General features: G+C 40.5%; 1 protein-coding gene across 2 annotated transcripts; it reads right to left on the bottom strand.

Annotated features, from left to right (window-relative positions):
* Positions 1 to 948: 948 nt before the first annotated feature.
* LOC109898106 (cytochrome P450 2J2) lies at positions 949 to 17,164 on the bottom strand. 2 transcript variants are annotated; one of them, XM_020492907.2, is made up of 9 exons: positions 16,850 to 17,164; positions 16,449 to 16,641; positions 16,031 to 16,180; positions 9,578 to 9,738; positions 6,217 to 6,393; positions 5,607 to 5,748; positions 5,172 to 5,359; positions 4,694 to 4,835; positions 949 to 2,709 (listed from the first exon to the last, which is right to left on the bottom strand). In XM_020492907.2, exons 1-9 carry the CDS (start codon positions 17,048 to 17,050, stop codon positions 2,534 to 2,536), a joined length of 1,530 nt encoding a protein of 509 aa, XP_020348496.1. In that variant the 5' UTR covers positions 17,051 to 17,164; the 3' UTR covers positions 949 to 2,533. The 2 variants fall into 2 exon arrangements, with proteins under 2 accessions (XP_020348496.1, XP_031689475.1); XM_031833615.1 differs by lacking the exons at positions 9,578 to 9,738; positions 16,449 to 16,641; positions 16,850 to 17,164 and having other exon boundaries at positions 16,031 to 16,170.
* Positions 17,165 to 22,141: the final 4,977 nt, after the last annotated feature.

The raw sequence follows: 22,141 nt of genomic DNA, 5'->3' as shown, positions 1-22,141 counted from the left end.
AGTACTACATTTCATACTTGAGTAAAAGTAAAGATACCTTAATAGAAAATTATTCAACTAAAAGTGAAAGTCACCCAGTAAAATATTACTTGAGTAAAAGTAAAAGTATTTGGTTTCAAATATACTTAAGTATCAAAAGTAAATGTAATTGCTCAAATGTACTTAAGAATCAAAAGTAAAAGTATAAATCATTTCACCTTCCTTATATTAAGCTAACCAGACTGCACCATTATTATATTTATTTTTGTTACGGATAGCCAGGGGCACACTCCAACACTCAGACATAATTTACAAACATAATTTAGTGAGTCTGCCAGGTTGCAGGGAGGTTCTGAACGTTTTACTCTGGTTCCTTAAATGTTTTCCAGGGAGGTTTTATTAACGCTCTGAGAATGGAAATGATAGTTTATTTTTTAATTTTAATTAAAAAAATTAAAATTTTACCTCTTTTTCTCCCCAATTTCGTGGTATCCAATTGTTTTTAGTAGCTACTACCTTGTCTCATCACTACACTCCCGTACGGGCTCGGGAAAGACGAAGGTTGAAAGTCATGCGTCCTCCGATACACAACCCAACCAAGCAGCACTGCTTCTTAACACAGCGTGCATCCAACCCGGAAGCCAGCCGCACCAATGTGTCGGAGGAAACGCCGTGCAACCTATTCTTGTATACCAACTTGAAACAGCTGAAAATACTATATTGTTGGTTATTGAAACAATATTTTACAACGGTTTAGATGATAGTATAGATTGCTTGTTTTGTCACCAACTGAAATTAGGCCAACTATTAGAATTTCAGCAACCAGGAAATGGTGGAGCGATATCTGCATATTGCACATTTAAAACTATCAATAAGACTTTCAATAACACTGCTAGCTTATTTCGGGTAAAGCGTGTTTTAGTTCAAGTACAGATAGGACATATGGAAATACATTTTCTTAGACATTAATAACACACTTTTTTTTATTGTGACACAGCAGTGAGATTCAAACCTCTAAACTTCTATTCTCTATCCATGGAATTAGTCCACTGATGGATCCAACATGCTATGTTCTTTTTATGCATACAAAGCTGGTCATTTTAGTCTATTCAAATGGACCCATTTCAAAGGAGCCAAGCACTCATTGAGATACATATCTCGCATTACTCATTTCATGTATATAATGTATACTGTATCCTTCACTATCTATTGCATCTTAGCCACTCTGTCTGTCACTGCTCATCCATATATTTTATACTTATATAGTCTTACCCATTCCTTTACTAGATTGTGTGTATTGGGTTTTGTTGTGAAATGTGTTAGATATTAGGTTTTGTTGTGGAATTGTTAGATATTACCTCTTAGATACTGCTGCACTGTCAGATCTAGAATAAGCATTTCGCTACACTCGCAATAACATCTGCTAACCATGTGTATGTGACCAGTAACATCTTATTTTATACGGTGTGGCCAATTAGTGGGCCAACACACCTGAACACACTTAACAAGATAGCAGATAAAGAGAGTTTTGTTAATGATGAATGTATATATTTTATGGAATGTTTTCTTAACATTCTCGGAACAATTTAAGAACATGACTTTAAATAGAACCATATGGAAACATTACTGAAATTCCCACAGAAGAACATTGATAACATTCTCTGAACTATTTGAGAACATTCCCAATGTCAGAACAGTTGGAGAACGTTCATAGAACATTACCATAATTGAAATGAAATGTAATCATGTTTGAACTTTTAGGAAACGTTCTGTTAAAGTAATAGGAAGGAAATAAATTCCACAAATTAACTTTTAAGAAGGAACACCTGTTAATTGAAATGCATTCCAGGTGACTACCTCATTAAGCTGGTTGTGAGAATGCCAAGAGTGTGCAACGCTGTCATCAAGGCAAAGGGTGGCTATTTGAAGAATCTGAAAAATTAAATAATATTTGTTTAACACTCGTTTGGTTACTACATGATTCCATATGTGTTATTTTATAGTTTTGATGTCATCACTATTATTCTACAATGTAGAAAATAGTAAAAATAAAGAAAAACACGAAGTGCATATTGTAGTGTATAGTGCCTTGATAGAAAATAAAAAGGTACAGAAGAAATCACAATCCACCAGACCATGGGTCAAATACATTCAGATATGCCATATACATGAAAGACATGTAGTATGTTTACATTGTAAATTATGTACATTTACATTGAAAATCTAAAACACTCCTACATTATCAAAAATGTTCTTCTTATTCAAGTTTAATCTAGGACTACAACATATGGTTTGACATCTTGATATGTAGAGTATTATTGGTATGTGTAGTGTCATTACGTGAGTGTGTTTTCTCCATCTGCAGCCTTTTCAGTTGTTTGGTGTTAATTTGTGTCAATTTAAAACCTAAGCAACCAGGCAAAGGAAGTTTCAATCAATTACCTTAGTTGATCAATCAAGTACAAGGGAGGTGTGAAAACCTTCAGACACTTGGCCCTCCAATAATTAATTTTTAAACCCCAGCAACATAATGAATAGGGCAGCTGTGGAAGACTCATCGAGGTGTTGCACACAGCTGGTAAGGCTTGGGACTGTGTGTAACCCCCATCTGAAAGTCCAGGCTGGGTTCCACCCCTGGGGGAGAGAAGAAGGTGAACCTCTGCAGCAGGGAGGTGAAGAACAGGAAGAGTTCCATCTTGGCTAGCTGCTCCCCAGGACACACCCTCTTACCTGGGGAGGGAACCAATCACAGTAAACCTTCTCTAACTGACACTGTAAAGCAGGGGTGTCAAACTCATTCCATGGAGGGCCCAGTGCCTGCAGGTTTTTGTTTTTTCCTTTCAACTAGACAACCAGGTGAGGAGAGTTCTTTATTAATTATGCTTAATTCAGCAATCAAGTACAAGAGAGAAGCAAAAACCTGCAGACACTCGGCCCTCCATTGGAATGAATTTGACACATGCTGTAAAGTACAGAACAGTTACTTTGGATTGGGATACTAACACTAACGTACACTGTAAAATATTTCCTGTAAAATGTACAGTAACTTACTGGCCTCAATTTATTTAGCAGTACAGCTACTGTAATCCATTTGACGGTAATCCATTTTATAGTACCAAAAATGTTACTGAAATCCAATTACCCATGCAGTGACATATTACACAATGTTCTTAGCATGTTTTTCATTTTGGTCCGTTCAAATCTATTGTACCCCCTCACTTGCATTGACACATTGAGCAAATTCAGATGATCAAACATAACCGCCAGATAGGCAACATGGGTGAGCCATTCCTAACAATCGAAATGTTCGAAGCTCATAAAAGCGGCCCAACAGTTTACCCCCGGAAAGCCAGCGGACCTCTGCATGATAAAGCACCTGTTGGTGCTTGCTCCCCATATCCCTGCAGAAGGCCTGGAAACACCTGCTGGTGCTCCCTCCCCATATCCCTGCAGAAGGCCTGGAGACACCTGCTGGTGCTCCCTCCCCATATCCCTGCAGAAGGCCTGGAAACTCCTGCTGGTCCTCTCTCCCCATATCCCTGCAGAAGGCCTGGAGACACCTGCTGGTGCTCCCTCCCCATATCCCTGCAGAAGGCCTGGAGACACCTGCTGGTGCTCGCTCCCCATATCCCTGCAGAAGGCCTGGAAACACCTGCTGGTGCTCCCTCCCCATATCCCTGCAGAAGGCCTGGAAACACCTGCTTTTCGTGGAACTCTTTTTGATATATTTGACAGTTTCTTCTGAAACTCGTTAGTCTGTTCTTGTTCTGAGAAATTAAGGCTATTCCATGCGAGAAATGGCCAAGAAACTGAAGATCTCGTACAGCGCCGTGTACTATTCCCTTCACAGAACAGTGCAAACTGGCTCTAACCAGAATAGAAAGAGTGGGAGGCCCCGGGGGACAACTGAGCAAGAGGACAAGTACATTAGAGTGAATAGTTTGAGAAACAGATGCCTCACCAGTCCTCAACTGGCAGCTTCATTAAATAGTACCTGCAAAACACCAGTCAAGGTCAACAGTAAAGAGGCGACTCCGGGATGCTCGTCTTCTAGGCAGAGTTGCAAAGAATAAGCCGTATCTCAGACTGGCCAATAAAAATAAAAGATTAAGATGGGCAAAAGAACAGACACTGGACAGAGGAACTGCCTAGAAGGCCAGCATCCCAGAGTCGCCTCTTCACTGTTGACGTTGAGACTGGTGTTCCAGCAACAATAGTCATTTACAACATTAACAATGTTTACACTGTATTCGGATCAATTTGATGTTATTTTCATGATCAAAACATTAGCTTTTCATTCAAAAACAAGGACATTTGTTTGACCCCAAACTTTTGAACATTAGTGTATGTAAATCATTGTTTGAATATGTTGGTAACCCGTTGTATAAAGGTGATAATGCCCTCGAACTCGATGTTTAGAGGATACATTGGCAGTTTTCAGTTTCTCTGGGTCCATCTGGATTATTGTACCAGAATTTAGAACATAACAATACAGTATCATACTGTTAATGTATACAGTAAGTAACTGATAAAATAAAAGTCTAACGGTGTACTCTAACTATATAGGCAAGTCAATCAGTTAAACCGATTAAACCGAGCCAAGTATTACTATGTAAGGAAGATGAGTTGTGCATGTACTATTTCCTACAGGGCAGCTTAATTTGGCACCAATTTGGGGGTCAACTGATATGGAAGAAACGTAGTACAGTATTACCTAAAGAGAATGGAAGGAATGCGTCTCTCTTCCTGAACTTGCCCTCCTGATCCAGGAAGTGTCCAGGGTTGAAGGTGTGAGGGGTCTCCCACTCTGACTCATCAAACAGGATCGACTGGAGGGTGCCAAGCACAATGGTGTTCTGAGGGGGGGGGGAAATAACAGACATTATCTCATCAACAGGTACACAATGTTATGGCATCAATGTTTTATGTGTAGTTGAAATAATACAGAAAATGAGGAAAAAGGAAAAAAGCTTATACTTTTAAGTGTAGGGATGTCCCTATATGATAGCCAAACACATTTAATTCTTCTTCTAAATGTACAAACACCACATGGTGACAACATACTACACATGAATGTAGTTATAAGGAATACATCTTTATAAAGCGCTGAATCATGCAGTGGATGCGCCGTGAGATCACATGATTAAGTAGAACAAGTGTATGATCTCTATGCTTGAGATGAGATGACTGACCTTAGGGATGGTGTATCCTCCAACCTCAGTGTCTTTAGTGGCCATGCGGGATACGTTGAGCGGTATGATATTCCCCATCCTCTGTGTCTCATGGATGACTGCGTCTGTGTAGGGCATGCGGTTCCTGTCTTCCATGGAGGGCTGCCGCGACGACCTAACAACTGCATCGATCTCTGCCTGCACCTTGGCTACAACAGGGATACAAGATATGTATTGCACAACACAAAGGACGTCTTCATGCAAATGGATTGTGTGTGTGTGTGTGTGTGTGTGTGTGTGTGTGTGTGTGTGTGTGTGTGTGGTGTGGTGTGTAAGCGTGCCTCCATGTGAGAGAATGACCTTTTATTCATCAATCAAGATCAATCGCTTTGACGAACTGATTAAATGCTATAGGGGTCGAAACGTAGTCATTGTGATGGCGGTGGGAGCACTTACCTTGTATCTCCGGGTAGTTGATCATAAAGAGAAGGCCCCAATGGAGGGTGGTAGAGGTGGTCTCTGTCCCAGCCACAAATAGATCCAGAGTGCAGAATGACAAGTTCTCCAAGTTAAACCCAGCCCTTGTGTCATCTTCACACTGTGGAACAAAACACACCAAAACAACCTCAACATGCTAGATACTTAAAAATATTTGACAATCTAACGAATTGATGATGCTGTAGCTAAATTACCAACGTGTCAAGAAAATGTGATATTTTTTTTTTTACATGTGTTGCAATACAAATAATAGCTCTGAATCCACATTCATTTGGATGGTAAGTGTGCCCTGCACCCACTACCTTTTTTATTTTAAACTACTTGATTATGTAGAACCACTCCCTAATACTATTTTGTAGTGTAACTTTTCTCCAGTCCGACTTCATCATCGTCAGTGTAGAGGAGGGTAAACATAGTGTACGTAAACACCACTTACCTACCTACTGCGGAAAAATACTATAGGGAGCATTGCTATATTCACTGCGAATGGCAATCAGTTTTTACTCAACTACTTTTTACATTTTTTTACAACTACATCACCGATAATGGTTGTCATTATCATCGTCACCTTCTCTATCTCGTTGAGGAAGCAGTCGATGAAGTCTCTTGGTGCCGAGGGGTCGTTGTCCTTCATGTGCTCCTGAATCCTGATGTTGATGAAGGAGATGACCTCCTTCCAGCCAGTGAAGATCCTTCTGTGAGGACCAGGAACCCGACGCATGACCCACGGCATCATGTTATACATCTGAGGACAGAGTTAGGGCAGGGACGGACTGAAACCAGAATTCGGCCAGGGAATTACAAACACAGCAGCCCCCCAAGGCCCTAATTTCTAGTAAAATAATGATAATTCTGATAAAAACATAGTTCCTGGCAGCAATTGGCCAGTAAGTTACTGTAATTAATTTTACATATAGCTACTGTAATCAATTTTATGGTACCAACACTTTTACTGTAATCTAAATTACAGTACCAAGTATGTACCTGTAATCTAATTTACAGCATATGACTGTAATTTCCCAGTGTTCTTTGCACATTTTCATTTTTACATTCACATTTAGGTAATTTAGTGGGCGCTCTTATCCTTAACATCTTACAGTTGGTGCATTCAACAAAGGTTGATAAAAACATACCACAGTCATAGCATGTAAAGAGTTTCTGTAACTGTTACTGAAAATATTGTACTTAAGGATACTCTGATCTTCAGAATTATTGTAATTTCAACCAGATATCTTATGATATATATATATATATATCACTCTGGATAGTGCCAATACATTGCTGAGATATTCAAGGTAACTTGATGCCAACTTCCTGTACATTACTGTAATGTCAAGCAACGAAACAGTAAAACACTGTCAAAGTGACAAGGTAACTGTAAAAAAGGTCTTACCATATTTTACAAGGGGTTGGAAAAAGCAGGTTGGCTAGTAGGCATTTGTATGTTAATGCATTTGAATGAAAACTTGATTTATATGACTTGCACTATCAGAGGCCTAAACAAAAACTTCCAACCAGGCCATGATTACAGGGCAAAACAAATCAAATGGACATGGTTACATTTTCAACCAATAGAGGTTTAAGGCCCATTGCCAATCTGATTAGTGATGGGTTGTTTGCAAATGAACAGCTCTTGCTGCTTTTTCAACTCAATAACGTTACAAAATAATTATTGAAAGAGAGTGACTCCTCACTGCTGAAACAATAAATAGTGGAGAGAGCGTTTCAATCTGTTCCACTCTGAAGTTTTCAGTGCGTTAAAAAAAATTATGTGGGCAGGTAAAAATGTATTTGAACTCGCTTTTCATGATCTGACATAATTGTAGCCCACCTTTTGGGCTTTACATTGGGAACCAAATGAGCCGTCACTTTTACAATGAGCCGGCTCAAAGAAGTGATTAAGAATGCCCATCACTAACTCTGATCTGTTCCCTATATACAGTGGGGAGAACAAGTATTTGATACACTGCCGATTTTGCAGGTTTTTCTACTTACAAAGCATGTAGAAGTCTGTAATTTTTATCATAGGTACACGTCAACTGTAACACCATAATTAATGTACAGAATGCTGCATTAAATATACAGCAAAACAGCAATACAGTATTTTGTTGAATTAGATTGAACAACTATTCAGCAATTGCTATTAGTGAATATGTAATTATATATTACAGCATACCAACTGATAGTTGGTGTTTTATATCACTTGCACTTAACAAAGGCTTCTAAAATGACATTAACTACAGGGCAAAAAATATCAAAAGGTAGCCACTCAACCATTAAAAAAGTTGTACTTATCAACAAATAAATCATATATCATGCATTATTAAGCTGTCTAGTATGATTCATAGAAGTTTCAAATGATTTCTCAAAATAGTCACAAGACCACAACCATAAATCTCCAAGATGTACTTTTACAGATGAATTTGGCACCAGAGGTATGTCATTTTTATTTAACTAGGCAAGTCTCAATTTCCACCTTTATGACGTGCCCAAAGTAAACTGCCTGTTGCTCAGTCCTTGAAGCCAGGATGTGCATATAATTGGTACCATTGGAAAGAAAACACTGACGTTTGTAGAAATGTTTAAATAATGTAGGAGAATTTAACACAATAGATATGGTAGGAGAAAATCCAAAGAAAATCCAACTGGAAATTGAGAGCCCATGCTCTTACAACGGAATGTATTAGAGGCATACTAAATTCTAGTGCTCAGGATGCAATTCTTCCACAGGGTTTCAGCAGTCTATGTTCAAGGTTTCAGGCTTGTAACTTCTAAAACGAATAAGAAAGATCAGTTTTAGTACAGGGACAGTCTTGGAAATGTGTGTATGCGCGCGATGAAGATAGAACGCACCTGCTAAAAATCAGTTCCTATCGAACATACTTCTTTCCGTAAGAAATATTATAGTTTCATTACATTTTAGGGTATCTGAGGAGTAGATAGAAATGTATTTTGACTTGTTGAAACAAAGTTTAGGGGTAGATTTTCAGATTCCTTTCTCTGCATGTTGAACGAGTGGATTAATCAAATTGATGGCGCCAACTAAACTGACTTTTGGGATATAAAGAAGGATTTTATCTAACAAAACAACACTACATGTTATATCTGGGACCCTTTGAATGACAAATGAGAAGAAGATTTTCAAAAAGTAAGTGAATATGTGGAAAAATATTTTGATGTGGTGCGCCGTCCTCAAACAATCGCATGGCATGCTGCCACTGTAATGGCTACTGTAAATCGGAAAGTGCAGTTAGATTAACAAGAATTTAAGCTTTCAATCGATATAAGACACTTGTATGTACCTAAATGTTTAATATCCGTAATTTTTATGATTTTGTATTTGAATTGCGTGCCTTCCAGTTTCACCGGAAGTTGTTCTTCTAGCAGGACGCCTAGACTTACAAATTCTTATTTTCAATGACGGCCTAGGAACAGTGGGTTAACTGCCTCGTTCAGGGGCAGAACAACAGATTTTTACCTTGTCAGCTCAGGGATTCAATATTGCAACCTTTCGGTTGCTAGTCCAACGCTCTAACCACTAGGCTACTATTTTCTTTGTAAATACAATTTTTAAAGGGTGTAGTTTATATTATGTGCCTTCAATTTGAATACATTGAATCTATAAAGCTCGTTATATATGAAATTATCTGAGCAGTTACATTTATTTGGGGCAAAATGAGCTATGGCCAGTATGTTTCTGACAAAGTTAGGTTCAATGGAAAACTTCAGTCCAGGCAGATTTCCTGATCATTCTTGAATTGATGGATGGCCATAATATTTACATTTAAAAAACCTATTAGTGCATTTAATATGGTTTTATCCTCTAGGGTAGACAATTGTAGTCAACAAGTCAAAGTAAGTAACCACATAAGGTGGACTGAATACATGATGTGCAGTCTACAAATAGAATAAGAGAGAGAGAGACTTACCCCGGCCCAAAAGCCCCCTTCCAAGTAAATAATCTCATTCATTGTTTTCAGGAGGGTTTGGAATTGGTCATCGCTGTATTCAAAGCGGTCACCAAACACAAGACAGCAGATCACATTGGAAACAGCATTGTTCATCAGTATCTGGGGGCTGAAGGGTTTTCCTGCATGGGCCAAAAGAAACCTTATTCCCCACAAAAGCAATATGGCTTACATCAAAAGTAAAATGTCACCATATAGGCTAGTGGCCAATCCTCAAAAAGGGCATTTGTTTGAGATACCCCTACCAGAGGTATAACGAAGCACAACCATGTTTTTTTCCCCTCTGAGGTCTCCAATATATGAAATTGATGGTTGTATACATAAGCTCATGTGGCCCAATATCGCAAAATCTGATATTGCAAAAATGTTGAATACAAGTAGTCAATTGTATCCCCTACATATACTGTAGACACTGTGTTAACAACCCTCCAGGCAAGCTTCAATGCCATACAACTCTCCTTCCGTGGCCTCCAATTGCTCTTAAATACAAGTAAAACTAAATGCATGCTCTTCAACCGATCGCTACCTGCACCTACCCGCCTGTCCAACATCACTACTCTGGACGGCTCTGACTTAGAATACGTGGACAACTACAAATACTTAGGTGTCTGGTTAGACTGTAAACTCTCCTTCCAGACCCATATCAAACATCTCCAATCCAAAGTTAAATCTAGAATTGGCTTCCTATTTCGCAACAAAGCATCCTTCACTCATGCTGCCAAACATACCCTTGTAAAACTGACCATCCTACCAATCCTCGACTTTGGCGATGTCATTTACAAAATAGCCTCCAATACCCTACTCAGCAAATTGGATGCAGTCTATCACAGTGCAATCCGTTTTATCACCAAAGCCCCATATACTACCCACCATTGCGACCTGTACGCTCTCGTTGGCTGGCCCTCGCTTCATACTCGTCGCCAAACCCACTGGCTCCATGTCATCTACAAGACCCTGCTAGGTAAAGTCCCCCCTTATCTCAGCTCGCTGGTCACCATAGCATCTCCCACCTGTAGCACACGCTCCAGCAGGTATATCTCTCTAGTCACCCCCAAAACCAATTCTTTCTTTGGCCGCCTCTCCTTCCAGTTCTCTGCTGCCAATGACTGGAACGAACTACAAAAATCTCTGAAACTGGAAACACTTATCTCCCTCACTAGCTTTAAGCACCAACTGTCAGAGCAGCTCACAGATTACTGCACCTGTACATAGCCCACCTATAATTTAGCCCAAACAACTACCTCTTTCCCAACTGTATTTAATTTTAATTTATTTATTTATTTTGCTCCTTTGCACCCCATTATTTTTTTATTTCTACTTTGCACATTCTTCCATTGCAAAACTACCATTCCAGTATTTTACTTGCTATATTGTATTTACTTTGCCATCATGGCCTTTTTTGCCTTTACCTCCCTTCTCACCTCATTTGCTCACATTGTATATAGACTTGTTTATACTGCATTATTGACTGTATGTTTGTTTTTACTCCATGTGTAACTCTGTGTCGTTTTATCTGTCGAACTGCTTTGCTTTATCTTGGCCAGGTCGCAATTGTAAATGAGAACTTGTTCTCAACTTGCCTACCTGGTTAAATAAAGGTAAAATAAATAAATAAATAAATACATATACACCCATCCGTAGCACGCGCTCCAGCAGGTGTATCTCACTGATCATCCCTAAAGCCAACACCTCATTTGGCCGCCTTTCGTTCCAGTACTCTGCTGCCTGTGACTGGAACGAATTGCAAAAATCGCTGAAGTTGGAGACTTTTATCTCCCTCACCAACTTCAAACATCAGCTATCTGAGCAGCTAACCGATCGCTGCAGCTGTACATAGTCTATTGGTAAATAGCCCACCCTTTTCACCTACCTCATCCCCATACTGTTTTTATTTATTTACTTTTCTGCTCTTCTGCACACCAATATCTCTACCTGTACATGACCATCTGATCATTTATCACTCCAGTGTTAATCTGCAAAATTGTAATTATTTGCCTACCTCCTCATGCCTTTTGCACACATTGTATATAGACCCCCCCTTTGTTTTCTACTGTGTTATTGACTTGTTAATTGTTTACTCCATGTGTAACTCTTTGTTGTACGCTCACACTGCTATGCTTTATCTTGGCCAGGTCGCAGTTGCAAATGAGAACTTGTTCTCAACTAGCCTACCTGGTTAAATAAAGGTGAAATAAAAAATAAATAAATAAATAAAATAAAATACAAACAAACAGCATTAGGATATCTTAAAGGATGGAAATATAGACCTGTAAACAGATACAATAGGAGGAAATATTAACTATGAATACAAATGTAACTTTCTGATAGCTGTTCAATAGACAACTTCCAGGTCAAATTTGCTCTCATTCAGTGCTGTATGGTCCTGCCTGACAAAAGTGCATAAAGTTACGTTTTTTTGATGTTGTGGCTATTGCAATCAGCTCTAAGGCAAGTGGGCCCAGACACTGAACGCTCAGTTATTTCAAAGGTTCCTCTGTGGACTTTATACATGATGTGCCCCCCCCCCCCCACCCAAATCCAATATGGTGTCCAATATCCAATATGCCTGCAACATCACCATTAACTGGTGGTTCAATTACCTCTGTACATGTTTTAAATGAGAGATATTTTTCAGATTTGTGTACTGTACTTATGACCTGTACTCAAGACAACTTTTTTGAACTTCAACTTCATTACATGACCAAAAGTATGTGCTCATCAAACATCTCATTCCAAAATAATGGGCATTAGTATGGAGTTGGTCCCCCCCTTTGCTGCTTTAACTGCCTTCACTCTTCTGGGAAGGCTTTCCACTAGCTGTTGGAACATTGCTGCAGGAACTGGCTTCCATTCAGCCACAAGAGCATTAATGAGGTCGGGCACTGATGTTGGGCAATTAGGCCTGGCTTGCAGTTCTCATCTCAATTCAGCCTGATGGGGTTGAGGTCAGGGCTCTGTGCAGGCCAGTCAAGTTCTTCCACAGCAATCTCAACAAACCATTTCTGTATGGACCTCACTTTGTGCACGGGGCATTGTCAAGCTGAGAGGAAAGAGCCTTCCCCAAACTGTTGCCACAATGTTGGGAGCACAGAATCATCTAGAATGTCATTGTATGCTGTAGCGTTAAGATTTCCCTTTAGTGGAACCATGAAAAACAGTCCCAGACCATTATTCCTCAAACCAAACTTTATAGTGCTACACGCTTCAAGACACTCGGAGGTCCCATTCTGTGAGCTTGTGTAGCCTACCACTTCGCAGCTGAGCCATTGTTGCTCCCAGATGTTTTGACTTCACAATAACAGCACTCACAGTTAACAGTTAGCAGCTCTAGCAGGGCCGAAATTTGGCCACAGAATTACAACAACGATTGGCTACTTTGTCTCCTCACCATTTAAGGACACACGCATGTCCTTGTTGATATGCTGTAAGTGTGTGAATGAGATCAAAACATGAACACACATTGAAAAACTAGTTGTGTTGAATTTGCAAGGTGGTTGGTATAGAATCGAGAAGGCAGGTAGAAGGCTTAAATTGTGATATCACTTTCCTGAGTATATCTGTGTCAACCAGGGAAAATAAACCCATAGTGCCTTTGCGTGGTAGGCTAGGGCACATAAACTTCTCATCAGGTCTTGCTTCACTGATACCCAGCCTAATGTTTGTTATCTTATCTTTGAAATATGCCGTAAACTCATCACATTTAGATGTGGAGGAAAGTTCACCTACATTTGCGGGGGTAGGATTTATCAGGCCACCACTGCTCGAAAAGAGCTCTCGAATTATTCTGATTATTAGTGATCAAGTTAGAAAAATGAGGTCATCTGGCATTTCTAATTGACTTGTTATATATGCCAAGTTGCTCTCTTAGAACATCATAATGGACCTGCAACTTCTGCTCTGCCTTTCTGCAATATCTCTTTAATTCATACATTTCCTCACTAATCCAAGAGGCTCTCCATTTGGATCTGGCCTTTATCAACTTTACTGGAACTATTCATTTGCTATTAAAGTTATCAACTAAATCATGACAAGAGGAAGGAAGAATAGGTGATGGAGCATTGTTCATACACAAATCTGTAGCAACTTCAGAGGTAAGACAGCATTTCTTAATAATGCGTTCAAGATGACCCTCTGCTATGGGCAAAAAGGTAGTCAAAAATACAAGATGGTGATCAGATAAAGCAACATCAACAGTAGAGGATATGTCAATTGGAAGGCCCTTGGTAATAACCAGGTCCAGAGGATGGTCCCGGTAATGGGTGGGCCCAGTGACATGTTGGATAAAGTCAATAGAGCTCAAAAGATTAATATATTCAATGGCCTTGGAGTGAATATTAAAATCACACAATGAGTTTTATCATAGTTCTCAAGGACAATAGTTCAGATAAGTCAATAAAGAAAGTGGGGAAGTGCTTTCGTGGCCTATACAGGGTTCCCTACATGGAACAGATAGGAGACACTTCAGAACAAACTTCCTTTTGATTTGTTTTGGTACTATCTGAGAGATATAAGAAAGATCACCATAAATGTATTTATCCCCTTATTTTAGGCACTAAACTATCTTCATACATAATACCATAATAAAAAACAAACTGGTACCGGGAACCTTCAGATGAGTCTTGTGAGCATCCTAGAGGAAAACAACCGACATGTACTTGTTCGTGAGAGTACCTTTCCGCATAGGGGTCATATTAATATTTAGCCTGGCCTCCCGAGTGACGCAGCAGTCTAAGGCAAAGCATCGAAGTGCTGAGGCGCCACTACAGCCCCGGGTTCAATCCCAGACTGTGTCACAGCCGGCCGTGACCAGGAGTCCCATTGTGCAGTGTGTCAAGAAGCAGTGCGGCTTGGCAGGTAATGTTTCAGAGGACGCATGGCTCTCAACCGTCACCTCTCCCGAGTCCATTGGGGAGTTGCAGCGTTGAGACAAGATCATAACTACCAATCGGATATCACAAAATTGGGGAGAAAAAGGGGGTAAAATATGTTTAAAAAATAAATAATAATATTAGTGTGTAGCCCAAACTTTTCGGACACTACAGACAGAAGCTGGCAGATCGGCTGTACCGACTTCAGACGAGTCCCAAGACGCTTGTGCGGTAAGACCATCTTGTTCATGAGTGTCTCACATTTCCTTAGAGATGTTTTCGTGAGAAGTCAGATTTTCAGGACATCTCATGGTCTGACAAACACCACTCTGGCTCTGCAACCTTTCACTGCAGATGCGGAAGGCAGATATCGGCGGAAGCGGTATTTGAGAAGCGGCCCATACAAAAAAAAATTGCTTAAACAAATGGATTTTGATTGAGATTTTTTTGTATTATGTTCATTTGATTTCCACAGGTGTGCGGAAATTTTAGGCCAATTCTTTTATTATGATAATTAGATTTCCATGGGGGCGCTGACATACTTCTCCTGTCCTATTCGGTGTCCTGTGTGAATCTAAGTGTGCGTTCTCTAATTCTCTCCTTCTCTCTTTCTCTCTTTCTTTCTCTCTCTCGGAGGACCTGAGCCCTAGGACCATGCCCCAGGACTACCTGACATGATGACTCCTTGCTGTCCCCAGTCCACCTGGCCATGCTGCTGCTCCAGTTTCAACTTCCACCTGACTGTGCTGCTGCTCTAGTTTCAACTGTTCTGCCTTATTATTATTCGACCATGCTGGTCATTTATGAACATTTGAACATCTTGGCCATGTTCTGTTATAATCTCCACCCGGCACAGCCAGAAGAGGACTGGCCACCCCACATAGCCTGGTTCCTCTCTAGGTTTCTTCCTAGGTATTGGCCTTTCTAGGGAGTTTTTCCTAGCCACCGTGCTTCTACACCTGCATTGCTTGCTGTTTGGGGTTTTAGGCTGGGTTTCTGTACAGCACTTTGAGATATCAGCTGATGTACGAAGGGCTATATAAATAAATTTGATTTTGATTTTGATTTGATTTTGACCTTAGGGGGTAAAGGGTGTGTGTGTCACAACATCTATATATGTAACCACTTTTTCTGTAAAATATTTTTACAGAACCCTCCATTTCATATATGGGAGACCTTAAAGATATGGAAAAACGCTAGTGTTTTGTAATACCTCAGGTAGGGGCATCTAAAAATGCTTTATATCTCTACACTGAACTTCAGTCTGCAAAACTTCTCTGTAAGCACCACAGCTCATATACAGCTTTGTTGTATTTTTTTTGCTTGGTGCTTGGACTCCTGATCTGAACTGAATCTGTTTTCAACGTGAAAATCGAAACAGTTTTTAATCGCTATATGTCAGTTGCATCCAAAACAGAGACAACTCATGTGTAAACTTAATGCCAGTGCGGTGTTTACCCAAATCTTTTTTGACAAGTATATTCATTTCCTTGCAGGGACAATAAAGTTTGAATTGAACTGTAACCATATCAAGTTTCCACTGTACCTTGTTCACTCTGAATGGCTTCATTCAAACACTGCGCTTCAATCTGGATGGATGGCTCCAGACTCTTCTTGCCCAGTCCAAAGTTTCTCAGTGTAGAGAGAGCAAACCTCCTCTGTTGCTTCCATGGATACCCGTTCGACATAATCACACCTACAGTGGGGCAAAAATGTATTTAGTCAGCCACCAATTGTGCAAGTTCTCCCACTTAAAAAGATGAGAGAGGCCTGTAATTTTCATCATAGGTACACTTCAACTATGACAGACAAAATGAGAAAAAAAATCCAGAAAATCACATTGTAGGATTTTTTATGAATTTATTTGCAAATTATGCTGGAAAATAAGACAAGCACAAGGAGACAAGCACAAGGACAGGTGAAACAGATGAGGGCGTAACAAGTATAAAGTATGTGAGCGTTACCTTTACTTCCCATTGCTTGACTTCCAATATATATATCTTCAAATAAGGGAATGGAGGGACGATCGACAAAACTGTCGCCATTGTGGACCAAGGCCTCTTTCACCATCTCGTATCCACTCAGAATAACCCACTTTGGCCCTTGGTTTGCTGATGGAATTCGAAGGCTGAAAATCTTTCCATATTTTTTTTCACACTACAAGAAGAACAACAAGAAATAAAGTTTGTCATCAAAAGAGTGCTAAGCAGCATTAAGTTAGCCTGGTGCCATATCTGATTGTGCTCTTGCCAACTCCATTGCTCATTGTCAAGCCAAACATTTGTCTGGCATGACAATGATTGACAAGGAGTTGGAATGATAGCACAAACAGAATGATACTCAGGCTAGCGTTTAGTAAACCCACCTCTTCAAACTGAAGATGCATCTTAGCAGGATCAAATTGAAACATGTTGCCAATGAAAGGCCATGACCAAGGTCCAGGAGGAAAATTCTTTGGAGTTTTGTTTTTCAGGAGGTCGGCAAGTACCAAGAAAACACAGAGGAAAATCAAAAAAGTCTTTATGTCCAACCATTCCAAAACAGAAGAATGAAGTAATTTGATCATCTCACTACAAGTGTAACTGACTCAAAAAAAAAGCATACAGAAACTAAACAGAGGAATGACGTGCCAGTGATTTCTCTGTAACCTGCTCCCTATCTCTCTGCTTCCAAAGTAATGTCATAATAACCACTGTTGTGTGCGTTCATACTTGGGACTGGGTGTGTCCTACTACGATAACAACTCAGAGTTCATGCATTTCCCCTTTGTACAGAGTTTTTTTTTCTCTCCTCAGAAAACCATGGTTGCACAATGACTACACAGAATTCCTCCTATAGAGGTAGATTTCAGCTTTGTCCTTAGCAATATTACTTTACTGTAGTACAGTGCATTGTAGGCTGTATACTGTACAATGGACAAATTGTATGGCCCTGAACATTGTGCTTTCCATTTATTAACAGTACTGACTGCTCAATAGATTTTGACTGGTTGCAGGTTCATATCAACAAAGAACAAGATTTACAGTATCACAGAGACAAAGGACAAGTTTGTGAGATGCAGGGTACAATACTGTAAAAAATAGGGGTACAAGGAGGAGGAAGAACAAAAAACAAAATTGCAAAGAGCAAAGCAGAGTAGTCATTTCTGATCAATTTTGAGCTACTATGATAGAACATGTTTTCGTTCATCAAAAGACAATGACGGAAAAATATGAATATTTTTTTAGATAAATTTACTTCTCCCTGAGGATTGTAATGTTTTGAAAAATGTGTTTTCTATTTTTCAGTGTATTGCTTACTGACTGCTTGAGAGTGTATATCATTTTGATAACTTTGTTTATGAGAGCAGTGTTTATTTTGAACACAGGTAAACTGTTTTGAGGCCAATGTTTCATTTTGCAAGAGGAGTCAGAGGTTATGTAAATAGTGGTTGAAGATGAGGTTTGTGTTGAATGTTTTCAGGAAATGGAGCAGGGTTTCATAAATTGTGTTTAGCAATTGAAAAAAACTGTAAGTCCTGCAGTGCATCTCCCCCTCATGGACTGCACCAGATTTTACAGTTCTTGCTGTGAGATGTTACCCCACTCTTCCACCAAGGCACCTGCAAGTTCCCGGACATTTCTGGGGGGAATGGCCCTAGCCCTCACCCTCCGATCCAACAGGTCCGAGACGTGCTCAATGGGATTGAGATCCGGGCTCGTCGCTGGCCATGGCAGAACACTGACAATACAGTTTTGCAGGAAAACACACACAGAATGAGCAGTATGGCGGGTGGCATTGTTATGCTGGAGGGTCATGTCAGGATGAGACTGTAGGAAGGGCACCACATGAGGGAGGAGGATGTCTTGCCTGTAATGCACAGCGTTGAGATTGCCTGCAATGACAACAAGCTCAGTCCGATGATGCTGTGACACACCGCCCCAGACCATGACGGACCCTCTTCCTCCAAATCGATCCCGCTTCAGAGTACAGGCCTCGGTGTAACGCTCATTCCTTTCACGATTAACGCAAATCCGACCATCACCCCTGGTGAAACAAAACTGCGACTCATCCGTGAAGAGCACTTTTTGCCAGTCCTGTCTGGTCCAGCGGCGGTGGGATTGTGCCCATAGGCGATGTTGTTGCCGGTGATGTTTGATGAGGACCTGCCTTTACAACAGGCCTAGAAGCTCTCAGTCCAGCCTCTCTCAGCCTATTGCGGACAGTCTGAGCACTGATGGAGGGATTGTGCATTCCTGGTGTAACTCGGGCAGTTGTTCTTGCCATCCAGACTGCTGTCTGTCTTTTTGACACGTTGAACCACTCAGATAACAGAGCTACATCATAGTTACCCCTTGTGTGTGTGTGGCTAGTTAGGTTTCACTGACTACCATCACAGCTCAAAACAGCTGTTCTGGGGGTGTGTTGGTGCATGCACAGCACATTGTCTTAGTGTTTGAGTGTGAGTGTGAGAGAGACGGGGGGGGGGGGGGGGGGATAGCCTCTTGAACGGTGTTGAGTGACGAGAACCTGTTTAAGACTCACAAGTTCCCTGGCCGTATGTCTGCGCCCTGAGGGAATTGTGTGCAGTGGTACGGTTCTCCTCCTCTCCCCTTCTGTTTCGGAGTGGACCTCCAGCTCCTATCCAAGCCACCAGCACATAAAACCAAGAAGGAGTTGTCACTCAAATTGTGTTGTTGTTTTATGGACATCACCGCTGAGATGGTAAGATTTATTGTCAAGTTTCCACTCCTTCTGAAACAATACTAGGCTGCCTATACTGCATGAAAATGTAATTGGCTTTCACTCTCCTCTAAATTGTTATATTGCATATAGTCTATGACAAATGGATGTTTTTCTCTTTACAGTTAATACAGCACTATAAAAAGTGTGATGGTACTGTTGTTCATCTGAAATGCTTTTTCTGATTGGTATGATAAAAAATTATGCTTTGGCTCATTCAACCTATTCTGTTAAATTTGTCTGGAATCAAGTAACGAATTTGACAGATCAATGTGATTTTTTTTATTGAATGAAAGTTTCTAAATTGCTTTCAACACCTCATTCATATTTGCTTTGCATAGCGGTGGGTGTGACAGCTGTGGAAGCCTATCAGAAGAGTTGGAGGCGTGGCCTATTGAGGGCGTGACTTTCAGTTTGTTATTTTTGGCTACCCGTGAGTATATATGTCATTGCAGTTAATCTTTTTACTTTTCACTGACAGCACTAAATCTAAAATTATATTGTTGTAAGTACTGTGATACTAAAGAGCAGGGAAGATTTACGTTGATGAGATGGTTATGATTTGGTGCCAATATTGTAACCATATTGTAAGTCTTATGTAAAGAGTTTTTGGAATCATTATTTCATGTTATGGAACCAAGTTAGTATATTGATTACCAAGAAATGTATTGAATTGCTTGTAACCAAATTGTAGAAATGTGCATATGTTTTTCCAAAGTGACAAATCTTCTTGGTATAACATGACAAAATGAGTTGTATATATTAGTTATTTGTTAGGTTTAACTAAAGATAAAAAGAAAATTGAGCGTTGAAAGAAATAGGTTGCAACTTCAAACATAGGTTTGTTAACCCATTGAGTCCCACCATTGCGGCGGCGTGATTTAGGACTTCTAACCCCTTTTAAACATTGTATGTTTGAGCGACAGAATTATGAGTTGTATCATTGGATTAGTTTATTTCTTTGTTCCAACAAATAGTCTGTATGATTGACGGGGGCTGAGCTAGAGAAGTGTTAGTGAGACAAGGGCGGATCCCGAAGGGGCCTTTGGCAGAGTCTTTTGTAGTTTGAGCTACAAACTATTTCAAATAGCTGAGACTCTCACGAGCACCCATGTGTAACATGTTTTGCTCTATGATGCTCACAAGCTACACAGGAGGAGTCGTTAGGAAATCCCAGGACATAATGTCTATAATACTGCAATAAGTTCACATAGGCAGAAAAAGGCCTATCATTTTAGAAACAGGTTCAAAAATGGGAGAGATGGACAAATACTGATTTCAAAACAAAATGGACAACATTCTCAAAAGATGCCCTTGCATTAAAGTTGAACCTTTCATAGATTGCTTGTATACTAGCCTATACAGTCAACTCAAGATATGGTAATCTGTTCTTCTGAAATAGCCCACATATTCCATATCATGATGAGGCTAAATGAAATGTTTGTGATGTTGTCCTATATTAAATGTACTTAGACTGTTAAAATGTAGGGGAAAAGGCAGACATTGTATATACTGTAAACATTGGATTTCTCTGGTCTGAATTGCATAATCATTTTTGTTTTCAGATGTTTTCCGTTGGTAGACCTACTCATGTGTCTCTCCTCACTTTGAAATCCTGCTCACCAATGTCAAATAAAATAAAATTGTATTTGCCACATGCAAATAAGGTGCAGACTTTACTGTAAAAAGGCTTACTTACAAGCCCTTAACCAACAGTTCAGTTCAAGAAGAAGAAAATATTTACCAAGTAGGCTTTTTTTTTTACCAAGTAGGCAAATAAAAAGTAACACAAGAATAACATTAACAAGGCTATATACAAGGGGCACTGGTACTTAGTCAGTGTGCAGGGGTACAGGCTAGTTGAGGTCATCTGTACATGTAGGTGGGGCTGAAGTGACTATGCCTTAGTCACTTAACAAACAAACATTGAGTAGCAGCAGCGTACAAGAGGGGGGGTTAATGTAAATCGTAGGATGGCAATTTTTATGAATTGTTCAGCAGCTTGGGGGTAGAAGCTGTTGAGGAGCCTTTTGATCCTAGACTTGACGCTCTGGTACCGCTTGCCGTGTGGTAGCAGAGAAAACAGTCTATAACTTGGGTGACAGGAGTCACTGACAATTTTATGGGCTTTCTTCTGACACCTCCTATTATATAGAACCTGGAATGCAGGAAGCTTGGCCCCAGTGATGTACTGGGCCGTTCGCACTACCCTCTGTAGTGCCTTGCGGTCAGATGCCGAGCAGTTGCCATACCAGGTGGTGATGCAACAGGTCTGGATGCTCTCGATGGTGCAGCTGTAGAACCTTTTGAGGATCTGGGGACCCATGCCAAATCTTTTCAGTCTTCTGAGGGGGAAAAGGTTTTGTCGTGCCCTCTTCATGACGGTCTTGGTATGTTTTGACCATGATAGTTTCTTGGTGATGTGGAAAATCTCGACCTGCTCCACTACATCCCCGTCAATGTTAATGGGGGCCTGTTCGGCCCTCCTTTTCCTATAGTCCATGATCAGCTCCTTTGCCTTGTTCACACTGAGGGAGAGGTTGTTGTCCTGGCACCACCCTGCCAGTTATCTGACCTCCTACCTACATCCCGTCTCATCGTTGTCGGTGATCAGGCCTATCACTGTTGTGTCGTCAGCAAACTTATTGATGGTGTTGGAGTCATGTTTGGCCACACAGTCGTGGGTGAACAGGGAATACAGGTGGGGACTAAGTACACACCCTTGAGGGGCCCCAGTGTTAAGGATCAGTGTGGCAGATGTGTGGTTGCCTACTCTTACCACCTGGGGGCAGCCCGTCAGGAATCCAGTTGCAGAAAGAGGTGTTTAGTCCCAGAGTCCTTAGCTTAGTGGGCACTATGGTGTTGAACGCTGAGCTGTAGTCAATGAACAGCATTCTCACATAGGTGTTCCTTTTGTCCATACCAAAGCTGATAA

The sequence above is a fragment of the Oncorhynchus kisutch genome, linkage group LG10 (assembly GCF_002021735.2).
Source record: "Oncorhynchus kisutch isolate 150728-3 linkage group LG10, Okis_V2, whole genome shotgun sequence".
Classification (NCBI taxonomy): Eukaryota; Metazoa; Chordata; class Actinopteri; order Salmoniformes; family Salmonidae; genus Oncorhynchus; species Oncorhynchus kisutch.
This window is presented reverse-complemented; position numbering and strand designations above follow the sequence as displayed.